Here is a 21,220-nt window from a genome sequence, read left to right as displayed (position 1 = left end):
ATCCCACTCATGAGGGCTCCATCCTCAAGACCTAAGCACCTCCCCACTCCTAATACAATTACATTAGACATTAGGATTTTAACACATGAATTATGGGGGGGACACAAACATTCACTGATAGAAACTTCCAAATTCATTTTATGAGGCCAGCATTACCTAGATACCAAAGCCAAACAAAGACACCACAAGAAAATGACAAGCCAATATCCCTGATGAACTCAGATGCAAAAATTCTCAACAAACTACTAGCAAACAATTCAACAGCACATTAAAAAGATCATACACCATGACCAAATGGTATTTACTCTACTCAGGCAAGGATGGTCTAACATCAATCAATGTGACACATACACCACATTACAGAGCAAGGGATAAATATTACATGATCATCTCAACAGGTGCAGAAAAAAATCTGAAAATATTCAATACTTTTTCATGATAAAAACTCCCATAAATTAGGGATAAAAGGAATTTACCTCAACCCAATAAAGGCTATATGTAGAAAATCCTGAAGACTCCACCAAAAAGCTGTTAGAACTAATAAGTGAATTCAGTAAAGGTGCAACATACAAAATCAATATAAAAAAATAAAAAATCAATTGCATTTCTATACACTAACAACAAACTATGAGAAAGAGAAAATAAGAAAATAATCCCATTTACAATGACATCAAAAAGAAAAAAATAAATTTGACAAAGGAGATAAAGTATTCATATACTGAAACTATAAAATATTGATGACACAAATTAAAGAAGACAAAAATAATGCAAAGATATTCCATGCTCGTGAACTGGAAGAATTAATATTTTTAAAATGTCCACACCACCCAAAGCAAGCTATGGATTAAATGCAATCTTTATTAAATTTCCAATGGCATTTTTCACAGAAATAGAACAAAAAAATCCTAAAATTTGTATGGACTCACAAAAGATTCTTTATAGTCAAAGCAATCTTGAGAAAAAAGTACAAAGGTGGAGGCATCATACTTCCTGATTTCAAACTACAGCTGACCCTTGAACAACATGGGGGTTAGGGGCACTGACTTCCCTTCCCACCTACACAGTCGAAAATCCACACAGAATTTTACAGTTGGCCCTCTATATCCATGGCTCTGCATCCACAGATTCAACCAACCACAGATTATGTAGTACCATAGCATGTATTTACTGAAAAAATTCTGTGTATAAGTAGACTCATGCAGTTCAAATCTGTGTTGTTCAAGGGTCAGTTGTGTATTACAAAGCTACTGTAATCAAAACAGTACGGTATTGCCATAAAAATGGACATATAAATCAATAGAAGAGAACAGAGATTCCAGAAATAAACCTACACATATACGGTCAATTAATTTATGACAAATCAGCCAAGAATACAGAGTGAAGACAGGATAGTCTATTCAATAAATGATGTTGGGAAAACTGGACAGCTACATGCAAAAGAATGAAACTGGACCACTATCTTACACACACAAATCAATGCAAAATCAACTAAAGACTTGAATGTAAGACCAGAAACCATAACACTCCTAGAAGAAAACATAAGCGGTAAGCTCCCTGACATTATCAGTCTTGGTGAAGACTTTTTGGATTTGACACCAAAAGTGAGACTGCATCAAACTAAAAAGCTTCTGCACGGCAAAGGAAAATATCAACAAAATGAATGGCAACCTACAGAATGGAAGAAAGTATTTGCAAATCACATATCTGACAAAGGGTTAATATCCAAAATAAAGAAATAACTCATACAACTCAAAAGCAGAAAAAAAATCTGATTAAGAAATGGATAGAGGATTTGAAAGGACATGTTTCATTACAGGTGGCCTACAGGTACATGAAAAGGTTCTCAACATTATTAATCGTCAGGAAAATGCATATCAAAACCAAATGCATTAACCGTCAGGAAAATGCATATCAAAACCACAATGAGATACCACCCCATACCTGTTAGAATGGCTGTTATCAAAAAGACAGGAAATAAGTGTTGGTGAGAATGTGGAGAAAAGGGAGCCCTTGTGCACTGTTGGTGGGAAGGGAATTTGGTGCAGCCACTGTGGAAAACATTATGGGAGCTTCCTCAAAAAAGTAAAAATAGAACTACCTTACAATCCAGCAATTCCACTTCTGGGTATTTTTCTAAAGGAAATGAAAACACTAACTTGAAAAGATATCTAAACCCCTATGTTCACTGCAGCATTATTTATAATAATAATATAATAGCCAAAACATGGAAACAACCTAAGCGTCCATGGACAGATGAATGGATAAAGAAAATGTAGTATACATATATACAAAGGAATATTATTTAGCCATAAAAAAGAAGGAAATCTTGCCATTTGGGACAACATGGATGCATTTTGAGGGCACTATACTAAGTGAACTCAGTGAAAGAAAGACAAATACTGTATGATCTCAATTATATGTGGAATTAAAACAAAAACAAAACCAATATCAAAACTCATAGAACAGATTGGTGGTTGCCAAAAGCAGGGGGTAGAGGGTGGGTGAATGGGTGAAGGTGGTCAAAAGGTACAAACTTGCAGTTATAAAATAAATAAGTACTGGAGATAAAATGTACAGCATGGTGACTACAGTTAATACTGCATTGCATATTTGAAAGTTCCTAAGAGAGTAGATCTTAAAAATTCTCATCACAAGAAAAAAAATTTAACTATATGTGGTGATAGATGATAACTAAACTTATTGTGATATTTTTTGTAATATATACATATCTCGAGTCAGTATGTTGTACATATGAAACTAATGTTATGTGTCAATTATGTATGAACAGAAAAGTTAAATTACAAAGGGTAAGAAAAGGAACTAAAACTGAAACTAAATTTAAAGAACTGAATCTACTGAAGGAAATAAGAAAGCACTAATGCAAGTAAATCATCAATATAGTATTTGACGTACACCCTCACTCCTCGGCAAAAGAGTAGAGGGGTGAACTGTAAACAAATCACAAAATCTTTTTCCTCTTTTTCAACTGTAAGTTAAGATGTTTATTGAAGAATTTATTTTTTAAATTTATTTTATTGAAGTACAGTTGATTTACAATGTTGTGTTAATTTCTGCTGTATGGCAAATTGACTCAGTTATATATGTATATATATATTTCATATTCTTTTCCATTATGGTTTATCACAGGATATTGAATATAGTTCCCTGTGCTATACAGTAGGACCTTGTTGTTTATCCATCCTATATATAATAGTTTGCATCTGCTAATCCCAAACTCCCAATCCATCCCACCCCCACCCTCCACTCCCTTGGCAACCACAAATCTGTTCTCTATGTTTGCAAATCACAGAATCCTTTTAGTAGATTTGTTTTTCTAGGGTTCTACATTCTGAAATAATTTTAGAAGCATTATAAGGTAGAGCAAATGAGTAAATGTACTGATGTTGATCAGAGTCAGATTCACACTGTGGAAGGAAAGATATACACACCGGAAATAGAGAAAGATAAGAACAAGTCTTGAGGGGAGAGAATGAAATTGAAAGTGTCTTTCAGAAACCATGATTTCTAAATATGTCTGTGAATATGCATATACACATATATGTGCACGTTTACGTATGTAAGCATACGTGAAGATGACTATTGGATATGTATATCCATATATGTATATCATGTGTACCTGTATGTGGACATGCATATGTATTACACTGAGGCACTGACAACATGCCAAAATCTTCTGCGTGATCTGTCAGGCCCAACCTTAGACAATTACAAAGGCTTGATCTGGCAGCTGTCATGGGGGAAATCTTCATACTCCACACTAGACTCTGAGACATAGCCAGTGCACTGCAGACACTGAAATTAGTGCAGTCATGGACTAAGGCCATATCTGCATTCTTAGTCTGAGTGCCTCAATTCTGAAGCATTCTTATGTGGGGAGGACTCAGCTGAGACCCTGTATATAGACCACCTTTTCATTGGACCTTGTAGACCTTTTTATTATCTCTGACTCTGTTTTCAGTACTTCTGCACTCCTCCTAGACCTCCCACTTCTATCTCCTCTCAGATCTATAGAACAGCAAGAACCTTTTGTTTGGAGCTCCTTTGGTTGTGAGATGATGTTCCCCTACCCCAGCCCTGTCAGCACTGATGTATCTGACCCTCATCCAATGATGTTCTGTGGGGGAAAATGGAATATTGGTATGGCTGGGAACCTTTCCTGTTTAGACTCTTATACTATTACAGTAAGTGAATAAATGCTTAAATTTACTTTCAATTTACTTGCTGTCTTACTTGACCAACTCAAAAACTGGCAGCTCGCTCCCTGAAAAGTTAGCACAGTGAGCAATGTGGTCAATGAAGCACAATTCCTTTCTGGAAGGAGCACTAGTGAGTACTCAGGGCTCTCTAAGGGGGCACTACTGAGTCATTTGTTAGAGTCTGAGGTTCCCACAGGGCACATGACCATTCAGGCCAACGTGTCTCAGGAACTGCTGACAGATTGTGTGACATGCTTAGGAGAGTGTTATTTCATTGTTTACATGATCCTTCTTTTTTTTTTTTTTTTTTGTGGTACGCGGGCCTCTCACTGTTGTGGCCTCTCCCGTTGCGGAACACAGGCTCCGGACGCGCAGGCTCAGAGGCCATGGCTCACAGGCCCAGCCGCTCCACGGCATGTGGGATCTTCCCGGACCGGGGCACGAACCCGTGTCCCCTGCATCAGCAGGTGGACTCTCAACCACTGCGCCACCAGGGAAGCCCCATGATCCTTCTATTTTAATAGTCCTGTTTTGCTGGCCAAGATGCCCAGTGGGTGGGTCAAATTAAACATCAAACAGGGATTTTGACAAAACTGGGGAAGCAATTCCTTGACTACTTCCCTGGTGGCGCAGGGGTTGAGAGTCCGCCTGTCGATGCAGGGGACGCGGGTTCGTGCCCCGGTCTGGGAGGATCCCACATGCCGCAGAGTGGCTGGGCCTGTGAGCCATGGCCGCTGAGCCTGTGTGTCCAGAGCCTGTGCTCCGCAGTGGGAGAGGCCGCGACGGTGGGAGGCCCGAGTACCGCAAAAAAAAAAAAAAAAAAAATGGGATCAAAAGTTGTTGGTGACCCTGCATGCTGAGTTGCACTCAATGACTACTGTTAGATCTAATGCTTCTGGAACTTATGTTCAGCCTTTGCTATAGTGGTTACTGCAATTCATGATTTAATGAAAAGGAATGTAGAGTGTTGAGGATCACTTTACCCAGTGACCTGAAGAGACCTTATAGACGTGGGTCGTTCATCTTCACATTTAAAGGAGTATCTTGTTAAAGAAGTAATCATGTAACCTTGCCGGGTTGCTAATACAGAAACATTTCTTGGAGAACCTTGACAATGGCCACACTGCACAAGGAGGTGGAATAAAGGAGTATGAAAAAATACAGACATCCAAGACTCTCTTTCCTCAGCTGGGTACTGTTTTGGATCTGACAGATGGCTCATCCTTGCCTTTGTAAAACACGTTTTAACCATACGTGAAAAGGCAATAGTGACTCCATGAGCCACCCTGGTGGTGCCTAAGATATACAATGAGGGAATGAGGACAGCAGATGATGAGATTGTTTTTTTTTTTATTTACCAGATTCAGGTTCCTAGGTTCATTTGTGCCACTATTGCTGGACATCAAGCTCGATAAACACCCTAATAAGGTCAGGGCAATTGGTCTACGACACAATCTGGACCTTAACTGACAAATTTCTGGACAAGAAATAGTGAATAATGCCAAGATAGCAATGACTGACCAGAAGAGAGAATGATGTAAAAATGGTAGTCTAGTAACCACCCCGGACCATCTGGGCAAAGGCCTTAAAGAGATCAAAGGGTGTGTTACCCCCAAAACAGGGTCTCAAAGGAGTAGATTGATGGGATATTTACCAAGGACCCGAAGGCCAGGTAGTGGGATAAGGGAGGCCCAACAGGCCACTACTGTGGCCTATGACTAACACAGGTGCTATGTTTCTGCTTTTCCCAGTGATCCTTGCCATGAATCAAAATGCTCTGCCAACTTTTACCAAGACTTTACGGCTTTCAAGATAAACAAGACTATGGGTTAGGCTGGGCCCCATATATCCAGTGGGAATGTGAGGACTTATGATAAAGTTAGAGTTCGATGGAGATGTGCAGAATTGCATTCCCAAGCCTGTGGGACATGGGTGCATAGGTGACTGTGATCACCACAACCCCTGACACCAGGATGAGGAGGACACTGATAATGCCGAGGTGGTACTCCACGGCCACCACCAATGGGAAACTTACCCAGACCCCACAACGGTGTACCCACTCAGGCCACCTCAAAACTCCATTGTTATAGCCCCCACTGTTGAATGCATTATTGGTATAGAAGTACTGTTTACATGAACCCCTACTTGCATTCACCCCAAACCCTGATAGAAATTACCACTTTAGCAAGACAAGTGGAAGACTGTGAAACTACTCAACTACCAGAATCTAGTATTTTGTTCCTCAAAAACAAATGCTTGAAGAAGAAAAGTAAATAACTGTCCTTACTGATGAGCTTAATGAAGCAAAAATTCTCCCTGAGACTGTTTCTTCATTCAGTAGCTCAGTGGACCTGGGCATATGTCCTTGTGTGTGTAGAGACTCCAGTGATAATTGGCAGCTCAGTGATGTAGTCCCCAGGCACTAGTTATATCTGATATTGTGACTGTCATGGAAGCTACTGTCCATAGTGAGAGAATTTGGTATTCTGTAATAGACAGTGCAAATACCCTACGCAGTATCTCTGTCCACATGGATGATTAGGATCAGTTCGTCATATGGGGAATAGATTGCAATGCCTCACTAATGTCCTTCCATAAAGCTACATAAATTCCCCAACTATCTTTCACCGAACAGTCTTGACCTAGAAATGTCCTACACCCTGAGGGAGCACTAGCCTTCCAGTCTATTGATGACATCATCCAAATAGGTCCATACAAGGGCACCACTTAACAAGAACTAGACGTCCTACAGACCAATATGTAGCAACATGGCTGGACCATTATTACAGATAAGACATAGTTACCCAGTACCTAACTGAAATCACTGGTCAAAATCTGTGAGGGGCACAACATCTCATTCCAAAGGAGAAGACTGCCAAGCTTTGACACACTCTACTTGAACAACTGAAAATGAGGCCCAGCTATTGGTGGGACTATTTGGATATTTGCACTCTCATAGTCCCCATGTGTGGTTCTGGATGGCATCCATTACATCCATTACTATTAGATTACTTCAAAGGCCATTCTTTTCAGTGGGGCCACAACCAAGAGGACACACTTGAGGCCCTCCACCAGGCCTCTCAGGCTATCCTTCCCTTGGGGCCCTCTGATCCTCATTTGCTGTTAGAGTTACAGCTCTCAGCAACATCTCTGTTCACCAAGTACAGTCTGTGGTAGAAGGCTACTACCATAGGTCACAGACAGACACCCTTTGGAGTTTTGGACCTATAATCTTCCAGTCTGCTGAAAGGTATGCATCTTTTGTGAGAAAATTATTGGCCTATGATTGAGCCTTGGTGTCTGAGTATATGACCTATGACTGTGAAATAATATTACAACCAGAAATACCAATGTAAGTTATGAATACTTCGACTTTTGCTCTCTAATTTTCTTAGGGTATTTACAACTAACATCAAAGAAACTATAAATGTTGCATAAAATATAATCTCAGATGCATATTCATGAACCAAAGAAAAATATTTTCTACTGAGTTTAATTAAAATAATTTAAAGTTATCTGTAATTATCATACTACTTAAGGTATGTTTTACCTTTGAATGTTCTCTGTGTATTTACTTGCATTTGTGCTTTTGATATTGAGTCTTGATCCTCATAGAGAAGATTTCCATCTGGTACTTCAAACTGAGCTACATAAAGAGAAGCATATAATCAAATAAATAGAAAAACAGATCTATTGTGAACCCCTAACTTTCAAATTTATAACAAATGTACAGCATAAATTCTTCTCAATTTTATAGACTTATAAGTAGATTACCATAATGCTAGACCTAATATGAAAAGAGAAGAGTTTTAATGGGTATACATTGAAACTGTCTCATTATTTCATTAATAATCCTAGGCATCACATGTGCTTTCTATCATTCTCTATATTTCCTACGTAGGACTTTTATACTTAAGTTAAAACTTAATTATAGGATAAAATATCAGGAAGATGGAAGACTAGGAAGTTCCAGACCCTCATTACCCTATGGAGACACTAAGTTAATAACAATATACAGACCAAAATATCATTATGAGAACTCTAGAAACCAGTTAAGAAGCTGCATCATCCAAGTGAATTACTAACCAAGAAAAACTGTACCAAAGAGGGTAGGAAGGGTCATGGCATTTTGCCCAGCTTAGTTAGCCCCACCATCTCCCTGGCAGAGTGTGCCACAGTGTGCCACAGTCACAAGGAAGTCTCGCAATTTCCAGATCCTCCATTGGGATGAAAAGAGTGAAACTTGCATCCAACTTTCTGGCATGTCTAGGCACTGTCTGACTCATTGGTTGCTGTCTTGCCTGATCTGGAAAGCTGATGGGGACAGTTCCATAGTTAGATACCAGGTTGGAGACTGCTGAAAACAAAGGCAAGTGCTGTCACACATTAGAGCTGTAGGGGTTATGAAGTTCTGCAAATGATGGAGGAGCAAGAGATTACAGGTAGAGGAATACAATAGAAACCAAAACAAAAATCTCCTGAGAAGAAACAGGAGAGATCCTCTTAGGGAAATTAGGAGAGTAAAAAAAAGTCATATAGGGCTTCCCTGGTGGCGCAGTGGTTGAGAGTCCGCCTGCCGATGCAGGGGACACGGGTTTGTGCCCCAGTCTGGGAAGATCTCACATGCCGCGGAGCGGCTGGACCCGTGAGCCATGGCCACTAAGCCTGTGCGTCCGGAGCCTGTGCTCCGCAACGGGAGAGGCCACAACAGTGAGAGGCCTGCGTATCACAAAAAAAAAATAAAATAAAAATTAAAAAGTCATATATACTAGAATAAAAGTACACACAAGCCCAGAGAAGATACATCCCCAGCGAAGGTTTGAGAAGTATCAGAACCTCCATGTCAGGCTGATTAGTCAAGGTGTTCCCCTGTATCTGAAAAGACTGAGAGAGACAGCTATGTTTTCAAATTCCCAAATCTCAACAAAATATGACAAAGCATACAAAGAAACATGGAAACATGTCCAATTATGGGAAGAAAATAAAGTTCCAGAAACCAACCCTAAAAAACCACAGGTCTGTGAATTACCTCACAAGGAATTTTAACAACTGCCTTAAAGATTCTCAATGAGCTGAAAGAAATATAAACTAAATGAATCAGGACAATGAAGCATGAACAAAATTAGAATATCAACAAAGATATAGAAACTATTAAAAAAAACCTCTGGTGCTGAGCAATATAATAACTGAATTGAAAAATTCACTAAAGGGGTTCACCATCAGACTTGATCAGGCAGAAAAAAAATCAGCAAACTGGGAGACAGGTCATGTGAAATCATTGTATCTGAGGAGCAAAAAGAAAAAAGAATTAAGAAAAGTGTAGAGAGCATGAAGGATTTATGGGACCCTATCAGGTGGACCATGATATGCATTATGAAAGTCCCAGAAGAGAAGAAAGAAAAAAAGGAGCAGAGAGTTTATTTGAAGAAATGACAAAACTTACCAAATTTTAAAAAGAAATGGATATACAAATTCAATAAGCTTTATAAAGTCCAACTAGGAAAAACCCAAAGAGACCAACACCGAAACACAATGTAGTCAAACTGTCAGAAGTCAAGGAAAAAGAGAAAATCTTAAAAGAGGCAAGAGAAATACAATTTGTCATGTGCAAGGGAGCCTCTATAAGATTATAAATGAATTTCTCAGAAACCTTGAAGGCCATAAGACAGTGGGATGATACTTTTAGAGTGCCAAAAGAAAAAAACTGTCAACCAAGCATACGATATTTGGCAAAACTGTCCTTCAAAACTGAAGGGGAAATTAAGACTTTCACAGATAAACAAAAGCTGGCGGAGTTCATACCACTAGACCTGCTCTGCCAGAAATACTAAAGGAAGTCTTTCAAGTTGAAATGAAAGGATATTAGATGGCATCATGAAGCTGTATGATAATATAAAGGTTTTGGTTAAGATAAATATATGGACAAATGTAGAAACGTATATTACTGAAATTTTGAGGCACAACTTCCCTTTTAATTCTTATATAGAATTAGGAGAAAAAGCATAAAATAACTATAAATCTATGTTAATGGGCACACAGGTATACAAAGATGTAATTTGTGACACCAATAAATAAAGTGAGGGGAAAGAGCTTTAAAGGAGTACAGTTTAGTGACTGAAGTATGTATGTGTTTGAAGTTAACTTGTTACTGGTATAAAATATATTATTGTAACCATAATGAAAACATTTATAGACTATTCATGTTATGGATACATGTTTGTATCTCCCAAAATTCATATGTTGAAGCTCTAACCTCCAATGTGATGGTTTTGGAGATGGGGGGAGGGAAGTAATTAAGGTTAAATGACATCATAAGGGTAAGACCCTGATCTGATGTGATTGTTGCCCTAATAAAAAGAGACACCAGAGCTTTCATTCTCTCTCTCTCTCTCTCTCTCTCTCCATTTGCACACAAAGAGGTCATGTGGGTACACAATAGATGGTGGACACTTATGAGCCAAGAAAAGACATCTCAGAATGAAATCTAACTTACTGGCACCTAGATTTTGGACTTCACCTACAGAACTGTAATAAATAATTTTCTGTTTTGTTTTTTTTTAAGTGACCCTGTCTATGGCTTTCAGTTATGGCAGCTTGAGAAGATTAATACACAAAAGGAAACGAGAAGAGAATTAAAGCATGCCACTGCCAAAAAAAAATCAGTGAAAGACAAAGGAAGAAAGTAAAATAGGAAATGAGGAGCAAAAAATTATGAGACATACAGGAAATAATTAACAAAATGGCAAAAGTAAGTCCTTTCCTAACCAACTGTATGCCAACTAATTGGATAACCTAGAGAAATGGATAAATTCTTAGAAACACACAACCTACCAATGTAAGTGGGTTAAACTCCCTGGACACAGAGTAGCTGTACGTATAAAAAATAAGACCCACCTATAATGCTGTCTACAAGAGATTCACTTAGGTCTAAGGACATATATAGACTGAAAGTGAAAGGATGGGAACAGATACCCCATGCAATTGATAACCAAAAGAGAATAGTGATGGCTATACTATAATATCAGACAGAAAAGACTTTAGTCAAAACCTGTTAAAGAGACAAAGTAAGATATTATATGATAATAAAAAGGTCAATTCTCCAGGAATATGTAACATTATAAATATAAACATTATATAAACATATATATATATATATAAACATATATTCATCAGAAATGAGAACTCCTAAATACATGAAGAAAACATTAACCAGATTGAATGGAGAAATAGACCATAAAACAAAAATTGTAGGAGACTTCAATACCTCATTTTCAATAATGGAAAGAACAACCAGAAAAAAGATCAATAAGAAAATTAGAGGATTTGAACAACACTATAGGCCAACTGGACATTATAGATATATGCAAAAAAACCTCCACCTAACAACATCAGAATACATTTTTCTCAAGTACACATGGAACATTCTCCAGGATACTGTTATTACGCAAAATAACTTTTCTGATCACAATGGAAAGAAACTAGAAATTAATAGTAGCAGAAACACTTGAAAATCCACAAATATGTGGGAAATATAAAAACATATTCTCAAAAAAAACAATGGGTGAAGTAGAAATTGCGAGAGAAATTAGAAATTATCTTGAGACAAATGAAAATGAAAACACAACATAACAAAATATATGCAATGCAATGAAAGCAGTGCTAAGAGGGAAATTTATAGCTATGAATGCTTACATTAAAAAAGAAGACAGTATGGTACTGGCACAAAAACAGAAAGATAGATCAGTGGAACAGGATAGAAAGCCCAGTGGGAAAAAAAAAAAAAAAAAAAAAAAAAAAAGAAGAAATATTTCAAATAAACAACCTAACTTTACAACTCAAGGGACTAGAAAAAGAAGATAAAACTATACCCAAAGATAGCAGAAGGAAGGAAATAATAAAGATTAGAGCAGAGGTAAGTGAGACAGAGAAGAGAAAAACAATAAGGAAAATGAATAAAACCAGGAGTTGGTTTTTTGAAAAGACCAACAAAATTGAAAACATTTAGTTAGATAGCTAAGAAAAAAGGGAAAAGACTCAAATAATTAAATAAGAAATGAAAGAAGGGGCATTACAACCAATGCCATAGGAATAAAACCTATTATAAGAGAACATTATGAACTGTATGCCAACTATCTGAAATACCTAGAAAAAAATGAATTCTAAGAAACACAACCTACTAACTGAATCATGAATAAACAGAATATCTGAAAGAACAGTAACTAGTAGATTAAATCAGTAATCAAAAACCTCCCGACAGATAGAAACTCAGGACCAGACAGCTTCACTGCAGAATGCTACCAAACATTAACAACAACAACAACAAAATTAACACTAGTCCTCATCAAACTCATCCAAAAAAATGAATAGGAAAACTTTTAAACTCATTCTATGAAGCCAGTATTAACCTGATACCAAAGTCAGACAAAGGGATTATACGAAAGGAAAATTACAGGCCAGTATACCTGATGAACACAGATGCAAAACTCAACAATATACTAGCAAACAGAATTCAAGAGCTCATTAAAAGGATTAAATACCACATCCAAGTGGGATTTATTCCTGGAATGCAAGGTTGATTTAATACATGAAAATCAATTAATGTGACACATCACATTAATAGCATGAAGGGAAAAAAAACCACACATGACCATCTCAACTGATACAGAAAATTAAACATCCTTTTATGATTAAACAAAACACTCAACAAACTAAGATTAAAAGCAAAATACCCACATATAATAAATACTATATAAGCAAAGCCCACAGCTAACATCACACTCAGTGGTGAAAAACTAAAAACTTCCTTTGAGATCAAAAATAAGGCAAGGATGCCCACTCTCACCACTTCTATTCAACATAGTACTAGAAGTCCTAACAATAGCAACTGGGCAAAAAAAGAAATACAAGATATAAAAATTAGAAAGGAAGAAGTAAAATTATCTGTTCATAGATAAAATGTCCTTATACATAGAAAACCCTAAAGATTCACACATGCATACACACACAAAAAAACCCCAGCAGAATTAATAAATGAATTCAGCAAAGTTTCAGGGTACAAAATCAACATGTAAAAATCAGTTACATTTTTACAAACTATTAATGTACAATATGAAAAGTAAACTATGAAAACAATTCATCAAAAATAATAAAATATGTAGGAATAAACTTAACCAAGGAGGCAAAATGCATGTAAACTGAAAACTATAAAACACTGCTGAAATCAACCTACCTAAGGAGGCAAAAGACCTGTGCAAGCAAAACTATAAAGTACTGATGAAAGAAATCAAAGATGATACAGATGGAGAGATATACCATGTTCTTGGATTGGAAGAATCAATATTGTGCAAATGACTATACTACACAAAGCAATCTACAGATTCAATGCAATCCCTATCAAATACCAATGGCATTTTTCACAGAACTAGAACAAAAAATTTTGCAATTTGTATGGAAACACAAAAGACCCCAAATAGCCAAAGCAATCTTGAGAAAGAAAAACAGAGCCAGAAAAAAAAGGAACAGTAAAAAAATAAAAATAAAACGGAGCCAGAGAAATCAGCCTCCTTGTCTTCAGACTACACTACAAAGCCACCGTAATCAAGACAGCATGGTACTGGCAAAAAAACATAAACATAGATCAATGGAATAGGATAGAAAGCCCAGAGATAAACCCATGCACCTATGGTCACCTAACCTATGACAAAGGAGGCAAGAATACACAATGGAGAAAAGACAGCCTCTTCAATAAGTCGTGCTCGGAAAACGGATAGCTACATGTGAAAGAATGAAATTAGAACACCATAACACAAAAATAAACTCAAAATGGATTAAAGACCTAAATGTAAGGCCACACACTATAAAACTCTTAGAGGAAAACATAGGCAGAACATTCTTTGACATAAATCACAGTGAGATCTTTTTTGACCCACCTCCTAGAGAAATGGAAATAAAAACAAAAATAAACAAATGGGACCTAATTAAACTTAAAACCTTTGCACAGCAAAGGAATCCATAAACAAGATGAAAAGACAACACTCAGAATGGGAAAAGATACTTGTAAATGAAGCAACTGACAAAGGATTAATCTCCAAAATATACAGCTTATGCAGCTCAATATCAAAAAAACGACCCAATCAAAAAATGGAGACCTAAATAGACATTTCTCCAAAGAAGACATATAAATGCCCAACAAACAAATGAAAAGATGCTCAACATCACTAATTATTAGAGAAATGCAAATCAAAACTACAATGAGGTATCGCCTCACATTGGTCAGAATGGCCATCATCAAAAAAATCTACAAACAGTAAATGCTGAAGAGGGTGTTGAGAAAACGGAACCCTCTTGCATTGTTGGTGGGAATGTAAATTGATACAGCCATGATGGAGAAAAGTATGGAGGTTCCTTAAAAGACTAAAAATATAACTACCATATGACCCAGCAATCCCACTACTGGGCATATACCCAGAGAAAAACAAAATTCAAAAAGCTATATGCACCCCAATGTTCAGTGCAGCACTACTGACGATAGCCACAACATGGAAGTGAAGCCAGAAAGAGAAAAACAAATATCGTATATTAACGCATGTATGTGGAATCTAGAAAAATGGTATAGACGATCTTATTTGCAAAGTAGAAACAGAGACACAGACTCGCGAACAAACATATGGATACCAAGGGGGAATGGAAGGGGATGGGATGAATTGGGAGATTGGGGTTGACATATATACACTATTGATACTATGTATAAAATAGACAACTAATGAGAACCTACTGTATAGTACAGGGAACGCTACTAAATGCACTGTGGTGACCTAAATGAGAAGGAAATCCAAAAAGGAGGGGATATATGTATACGTATAGCTGATTCACTTTTCTGTAGAGTAGAAACTAATACAACATTGTAAAGCAACTATACTCCAATAAAAATTAATTAAAAAAAACACTGCTGAAAGAAATTAAAGAAGAGACAAATAAATGAAAAAACATCCCATGTTCCTGGATTTGAAAACTTAATATAGTTAAGGTCTCAGTACTACCTAAAGCAATCTACAGATTCAGTGTAATCCCTATAAAAGTCCAAGTGCATTTTTTGCAGAAGAAGTAGAAAAACGCATGCTAAAATTTATACAGGATCTCAAAGGATCCCAAATAGCCAAAACATCTTGAAAAAGAATAACAAATTTATACGTCTAGCATTTACTAATTTCAAAACTTATTACAAAGCACAGGTAATCAAAATAGTGTGGTAGGGGCATAAAGACAGACATACAGACCAATGGAATAGATTAAAGAGCTTAGACCCTCCCATGTATAGTTGATGACCTTTAATAAGGGTGTCAAGACCAATCAATGGGGAAAGAACAGTGTCTCCAAGAAATAGGTGAATAAACTGATATCTACATGTAAAACAATAAAGTTGGATGTTTACCTTACATCATACACAAAAATTAATTCAAAATGGGTTAAAGACTGAAACTTAAGACCTAAAACTATAAAATTTCTTGAAGAAAACATATGGAAAAATCTCATGATGTTGAATTTGACCATTCCCTTTGGTCCCTGTGATCCACATCTCCTGTTTGAGTTACAGGTCTCAGCACCTCTTTTTTCACCAACTATGAACTATGACTAAAGGACACTGCCACAGACAGGTCAGTTAACTGCTGAACTTATAGACCCAAATCTCCTGGAGAGAGCTCAGAAGTGTGTACACCCTTTAAGAGTCAGTTGATGGTCTGTTATTGAATCATACTGAGTACATAACCCAAGGCCTTAAAATAATCTTAGTACTAGAAATCTCAATCAAAAGGTATCAATACTTTTATTTCTGTTCTCTAATTATCTTAGGGTATTAACACTTTAGGTCAAAGTAGAAATTTTCTATGAAATATATGCCCAGGACTTCCCTGCTGGTCCTGTGGTTAAGACCCTGCACTTCTACTGTAGGGGGCGCGGGTTTGATCCCTGGTTGGGGAACTAAGAGCCCACATGCCATGCAGTGAGGTCAAAAAATTAAAAATAAATAAATTGACTTAACTTAATTTAAAAAATAAAATAAAATAAAATACATGCCCAAATACATATCCATGAACCAAACAAAAAAGCTCATTTGATGAGTTTAATTTAAAATATTTAAAAATTTTCTATAATTACTATACTTACTAGTGTGTCCTTCCCTTCTGAGATTTCTTTCTTTCTTTACTTGCTGTTGGATTTTTGACACTGAATCTTGATTCTCATGCATAAGCTTCTTATCTGGTACTTTATCATGAGCTTCAAAAAGAGATACATTCACTCCACTTAAATGGGAAAATAGATTTATTGTGAAATCTCTAATTTCAAATTTATAATAATTATGCAGCAGCATCTTCTCTCATTTTTATAAAGTTTTAAGTAAATTGCCACAATGCTAGATCCACATGAAAATTGCGAGATCATTTTTGATAGATGTATGTTGAAACGGTCTCAGTGTTTCATAAACATTCCTAGGCATCAAATATGTTTTATATTAGTTTCTAGTTTTCTTGTGTTATTTATACTTTAGGTAAATACATATTTATAGGCCAAACAATGAAAACGTGTACATACTACCACATGTAAAATAGATAGCTAGTGGGAAGCAGCCGCACAGCACAGGGAGATCAGCTTGGTGCTTTGTGACCACCTAGAGGGGTGGGATAGGGAGGGTGGGAGGGAGACACAAGAGGGAGGAGATATGGGGATATATGTATATGTATAGCTGATTCACTTTGTTATAAAGCAGAAACTAACACACCATTGCAAAGCAATTATACTCCAATAATGATGTTAAAAAAAACACAAACCTATGTTGACTTCTTAAAAAAAAAAAGAAAATGTGTAAGTACAAGTTTTTCATTACAGTATTATGTGTAATTGCAAAATAGCTAAAAGCAACAAAATATATAAGCATAGAAGATTGGTTGAATAAATTAAAGTATATATTATAAACTACGGTGAAGTATAAATTATGGTATATGCTGTAGTATAACAAGTGTACCTACTACTGTAAAAGAAATGCAAAAGGTCTCTATAAAACGAATTGGAGGGATTTCTAGGAGGCAACAATAAATGAAAAAAAAACTGAAATAAAGAATATCTAGGGCTTCCCTGGTGGTGCAGTGGTTGAGAGTCTGCCTGCCAATGCAGGGGACACGGGTTCGTGCCCCAGTCCGGGAGGATCCCACGTGCTGCGGAGCATCTAGGCCCGTGAGCCATGGCCACTGAGCCTGCGCGTCCGGAGCCTGCGCTCCGCAACGGGAGAGGCCACAACAGTGAGAGGCCCGCGTACCACACACACAAAAAAGAAACCTTTTCTGTAAAAGACTTGGTAGAGTGGGATGCAAAAAAAAAAAAAAAATCACAAAAAATTTAGTAGGTTTTTTCCCTAGTATCAGCTAAGTGACTGAAACAATTTTAGAAGCATTATAGGATGGAGTGAATATATAAATGTGTTGATGTTACTCAAAGTCAGGATTCTCACTGTGGAAGGACATCCACATATAAAATGAAGGCAGGCAAAAACAAGCCCTAGGGGTATTAACTGGAATTGAAGGTGCCTGTAAGAACTCATAATTTCTAAATATGCCTATGTATGTGTATATGCATATATATGTTCACTTTTATGTGTATGTAGGTATAGGTACGTATGAATGTGTGCGTGCGTGTGTGTGTGTGTGTGTGTGTGTGTGTGTGTGTGTGTGTATACATACACTGAGGTTCCAACTGCAAGTCAAAACCCTGTATATGATCTTTCAGCCCCATAAGCAATTACAAACCTACCTGGCAGTTCTTATAGGGAAAAGCTTCCAACCCCACACTGACTTGATGTATACACTGCAGGCACTAGAAGTAGCTGCAGTCAGGCTGACCCTTAACCTCCACTTCTAGATGACCATGATCTTACATTTATCTGCATTCTGGCCTAGGAACCTCCATTCAGAGGTTCAGATGTACTGAACCTGTACTATTCAGATGCCTCTACCTACACCACCTTAAAGATAGATCTGGAAGACACTGTTCTCAGTCTGATTCGGTGTAAAGTACTTATCTGCTCCAAACTCTGCCTCCTCATCCTTCCCCTGGGCCCAGTGTCCTTAAAACAGCAGAAGCCTTTTGTTTGGGGCAGTGAGATGTTGCCCCCACTCTCTCCTGTCTATAATGATACACCTGACCCTTGCCTAGTGCTGTTCTGTGGGGAAAATGGAAGACTGGTAGAGCTTCAGCCCTCTTCTGTTTAGATTCTTGCTTATACTATCAGAGTAAGTGAAAAAAGGCAGAATTTTACTTTGTTTAGTTTGTTATCTTAATTGGCCAACTTGACAACCGGCAGCTCTCTAGCTCTCTGAGAAACTGGTACAGTGAGCAAAGTGATCAATATAATGCTGTAGATCCTACAAATGCTGTAGATCCTACACACTTTTAGGAGGTGTGAGAGATTTGGGCCACCCTTGGACTTTGCAAATGGATCAACTGCAAGAGTGTGAGGATCCAATGGGACACTTAGCCTGTGAGCCTCAGAAAGTGCTGGTGGAGGCCACAGAGCACTCTTAGGAAGTTCTCACAAATTGTTAAATAAGACTTTCAGTTTGAAGGGAACATTGGACCTTCACTTTAGCCTCCAAACTCTGGTCAAGTTCCACTGATGAGTCAAATTAGAGATCTAACAGAGGGACTCTTAAGAGAGCTAGGGAAACAATTCCCTAGCTAATGGCTATGGTTCTCCAGAGACAGACCTAAAAGTCATCAGAGACCCTGAAAGCTGAGTTATACTCTATGACTATTGTTAGTTCTAAGTCCTGACACCGAGACTCATGCCTTTAATACAAAAGAATGTATAGGACTTTGGAATCACTTTGCCCAGTGACCTGGAGAGAACTTAGACTTGGGTCTTACCAGACTCAGATTTCTAAGTTCACTTTTGTGAATCCTATTGGTTATCAAGCTCAATCAAATTTCCTCATAAGTTGTGTCAGTCAGTTGTGACACAGGCAGATCCTAATTGGCAAATTTTCAGGCATGCAGAAATTGCTGCCCAGAAAGAAAAAGTGATGTAAAAATGGTAATAATGCTCCCTCTACTGGATGTTATGGGCAATGACCTTACCTAAAAATCTATGGGCCTGATTACCATACAGTGGTAAACTAATGCTCTCCACCAACGTACTCATTGTTAGATGATGGGCCATGAGGACCCAGCATGTAGCCCCACTACAGTCCACTTTGTGGTGGCCACTATGAATAATGCAAGTGCTATTCTCGCTACCTTTATCAGTGAATTCTGAGATGGATCAAAGAACTCCACATACACTGACCCTGATCACAGCTTTCAAAAATAAAAAACAAGGGCTTCCCTGGTGGCGCAGTGGTTGAGAGTCCGCCTGCTGATGCAGGGGACACGGGTTCGTGCCCCGGTTCGGGAAGACCCCACATGCCGTGGAGCGGCTGGACCCGTGAGCCATGGCTGCTGAGCCTGCGCGTCCGGAGCCTGTGCTCCGCAACGGGAGAGGCCACAACAGTGAGAGGCCCGCATACCACACAAAAAAAATAAAAATAAATAAAAAACAAGATAGGGTTATACCAAGGTTCCTACATCCCCAGTGAAGATATATGAGGGCCTATTCCAGTACAAATTGCAGGCAGGCGAGAATTACATTTCTTGGGCCTTTTGGATGGCGGTACACTGATAACTGTAATCCCCACAAGCCCTGGCGCCAGGATGAGGGGAAAACAGATAATGCTGTCTGGTTTGGGGCCACCACCACAAACAGAAACCTTTTCCAGCCCACACTACCGTACAGTGCATTGTTACGGCCTCTACTACTGAATATATTGTCGGTATAGATGTATTATTTACGTGACCCACCACTCACATCCACTCTCATGTTGTGACGGGATTTGCTGCAGTTAGGATATTTTAATGGGGCAGGTGGAAGATCTTGAGCGACCCAACTACCAGAACCTAGTGCCCGTATCTACCAAAAACAATACTGACTCCCTGGGTGTAAAAAAGAAATAACTGTCCTTGTTGCTGAGCTTAAAGAAGCCAACAAATTCCATAGACTATTTCTCCATTTAACAGGCCTGTGCACAAAACGTCAGGTGCCTACAGACTAAGTAATTAAGGCTGCACAGAGTGTTAGTACCAACCTGGCACTGTGACTGTCACAGAAGCTATTGCCCAAGGTGAAGGAACTTGATATACAGCAACCAACAACTTGAACTCTCTTTTCAGCATCCTTCTCCGTGCAAATGACCAGGATCAGTTCACCCTTATGTAGAATTAATTGAAATATGCCACTAATGTCCTTCCACAGGGCTCCCTAAATTCCCCATCTGCCTATCTTCAATGGATAGAGCATGACTTAGAAAAAGTCCCACTCACAGAGGGAATAATAGCTTTCTACTATATTGATGACATCCTTCTGGTGGGCCCAGGCAAAGGCACCATCCCACAGGACTGCACACCCTGTTGATCCATATGTGGCAACATGGCTGGGTCATTAATATAGACAAGGACTTAGTATCCAAGTGAAATTCCAGGGTAGCAGATAAAAATCTTACTCTAGAGGAGATGTTTGCATATCTTTTGGCCCTCCCTTCCCCAAATTATTAAAAAAAAAAAAAAGTCTGAATATTGATGGGACTCTCTGACTACTAACACATTTGCATTCTGCTCACAGGGGTTTGATGGCACATATCTGTGGGGTTAGCATAAAGGCTATTACCTCTGAGTGGAGACCCAACCAACAGGATGCTCTGGAGGACTTCCATCAGGCCTCAAGCTGCCTTCCCTCGGACCCACCTGATCCCCATTTGGTTTTTAAGTTACTGACCTCTTTTCACCCATCGAAGCCTATAGCAAAAAGACACTGACATAGGTGAGAGGCAACCACTGATCTTTTGGAGCAGAAATTTCCCAGGTTGGCTGAAAGGTACACAGCCTTAGTGAGACAATTATTGACCTATTATTGCCCTTAATGG

General features: G+C 38.2%; 1 protein-coding gene across 8 annotated transcripts in view; it reads right to left on the bottom strand.

Moving 5' to 3' along the window:
• Positions 1-21,220, bottom strand: part of CCDC7 (coiled-coil domain containing 7) — a 289,089-nt gene that overhangs the window by 149,646 nt on the left and 118,223 nt on the right. For 7 of the 8 annotated variants that reach the window (XM_024765603.1, XM_024765594.1, XM_024765612.1 and 4 more), the window contains 2 exons: positions 16,383-16,493; positions 7,768-7,863 (listed from right to left, as the gene is read on the bottom strand). The exons of the other annotated variant lie outside the window; for it this stretch is intronic. In XM_024765603.1, coding sequence (XP_024621371.1) covers positions 7,768-7,863; positions 16,383-16,493 — 207 coding nt within the window. The remainder of the gene's footprint in view (positions 1-7,767; positions 7,864-16,382; positions 16,494-21,220) is intronic. 8 annotated transcript variants of the gene reach the window in all.

The sequence above is a fragment of the Neophocaena asiaeorientalis genome, unplaced genomic scaffold (assembly GCF_003031525.2).
Source record: "Neophocaena asiaeorientalis asiaeorientalis breed wild unplaced genomic scaffold, Neophocaena_asiaeorientalis_V1.1 scaffold217, whole genome shotgun sequence".
Lineage (NCBI taxonomy): Eukaryota > Metazoa > Chordata > Mammalia > Artiodactyla > Phocoenidae > Neophocaena > Neophocaena asiaeorientalis.
The sequence above is the reverse complement of the archived record's forward strand: the minus strand, read 5'-3'. Positions and strand labels throughout refer to the sequence as shown.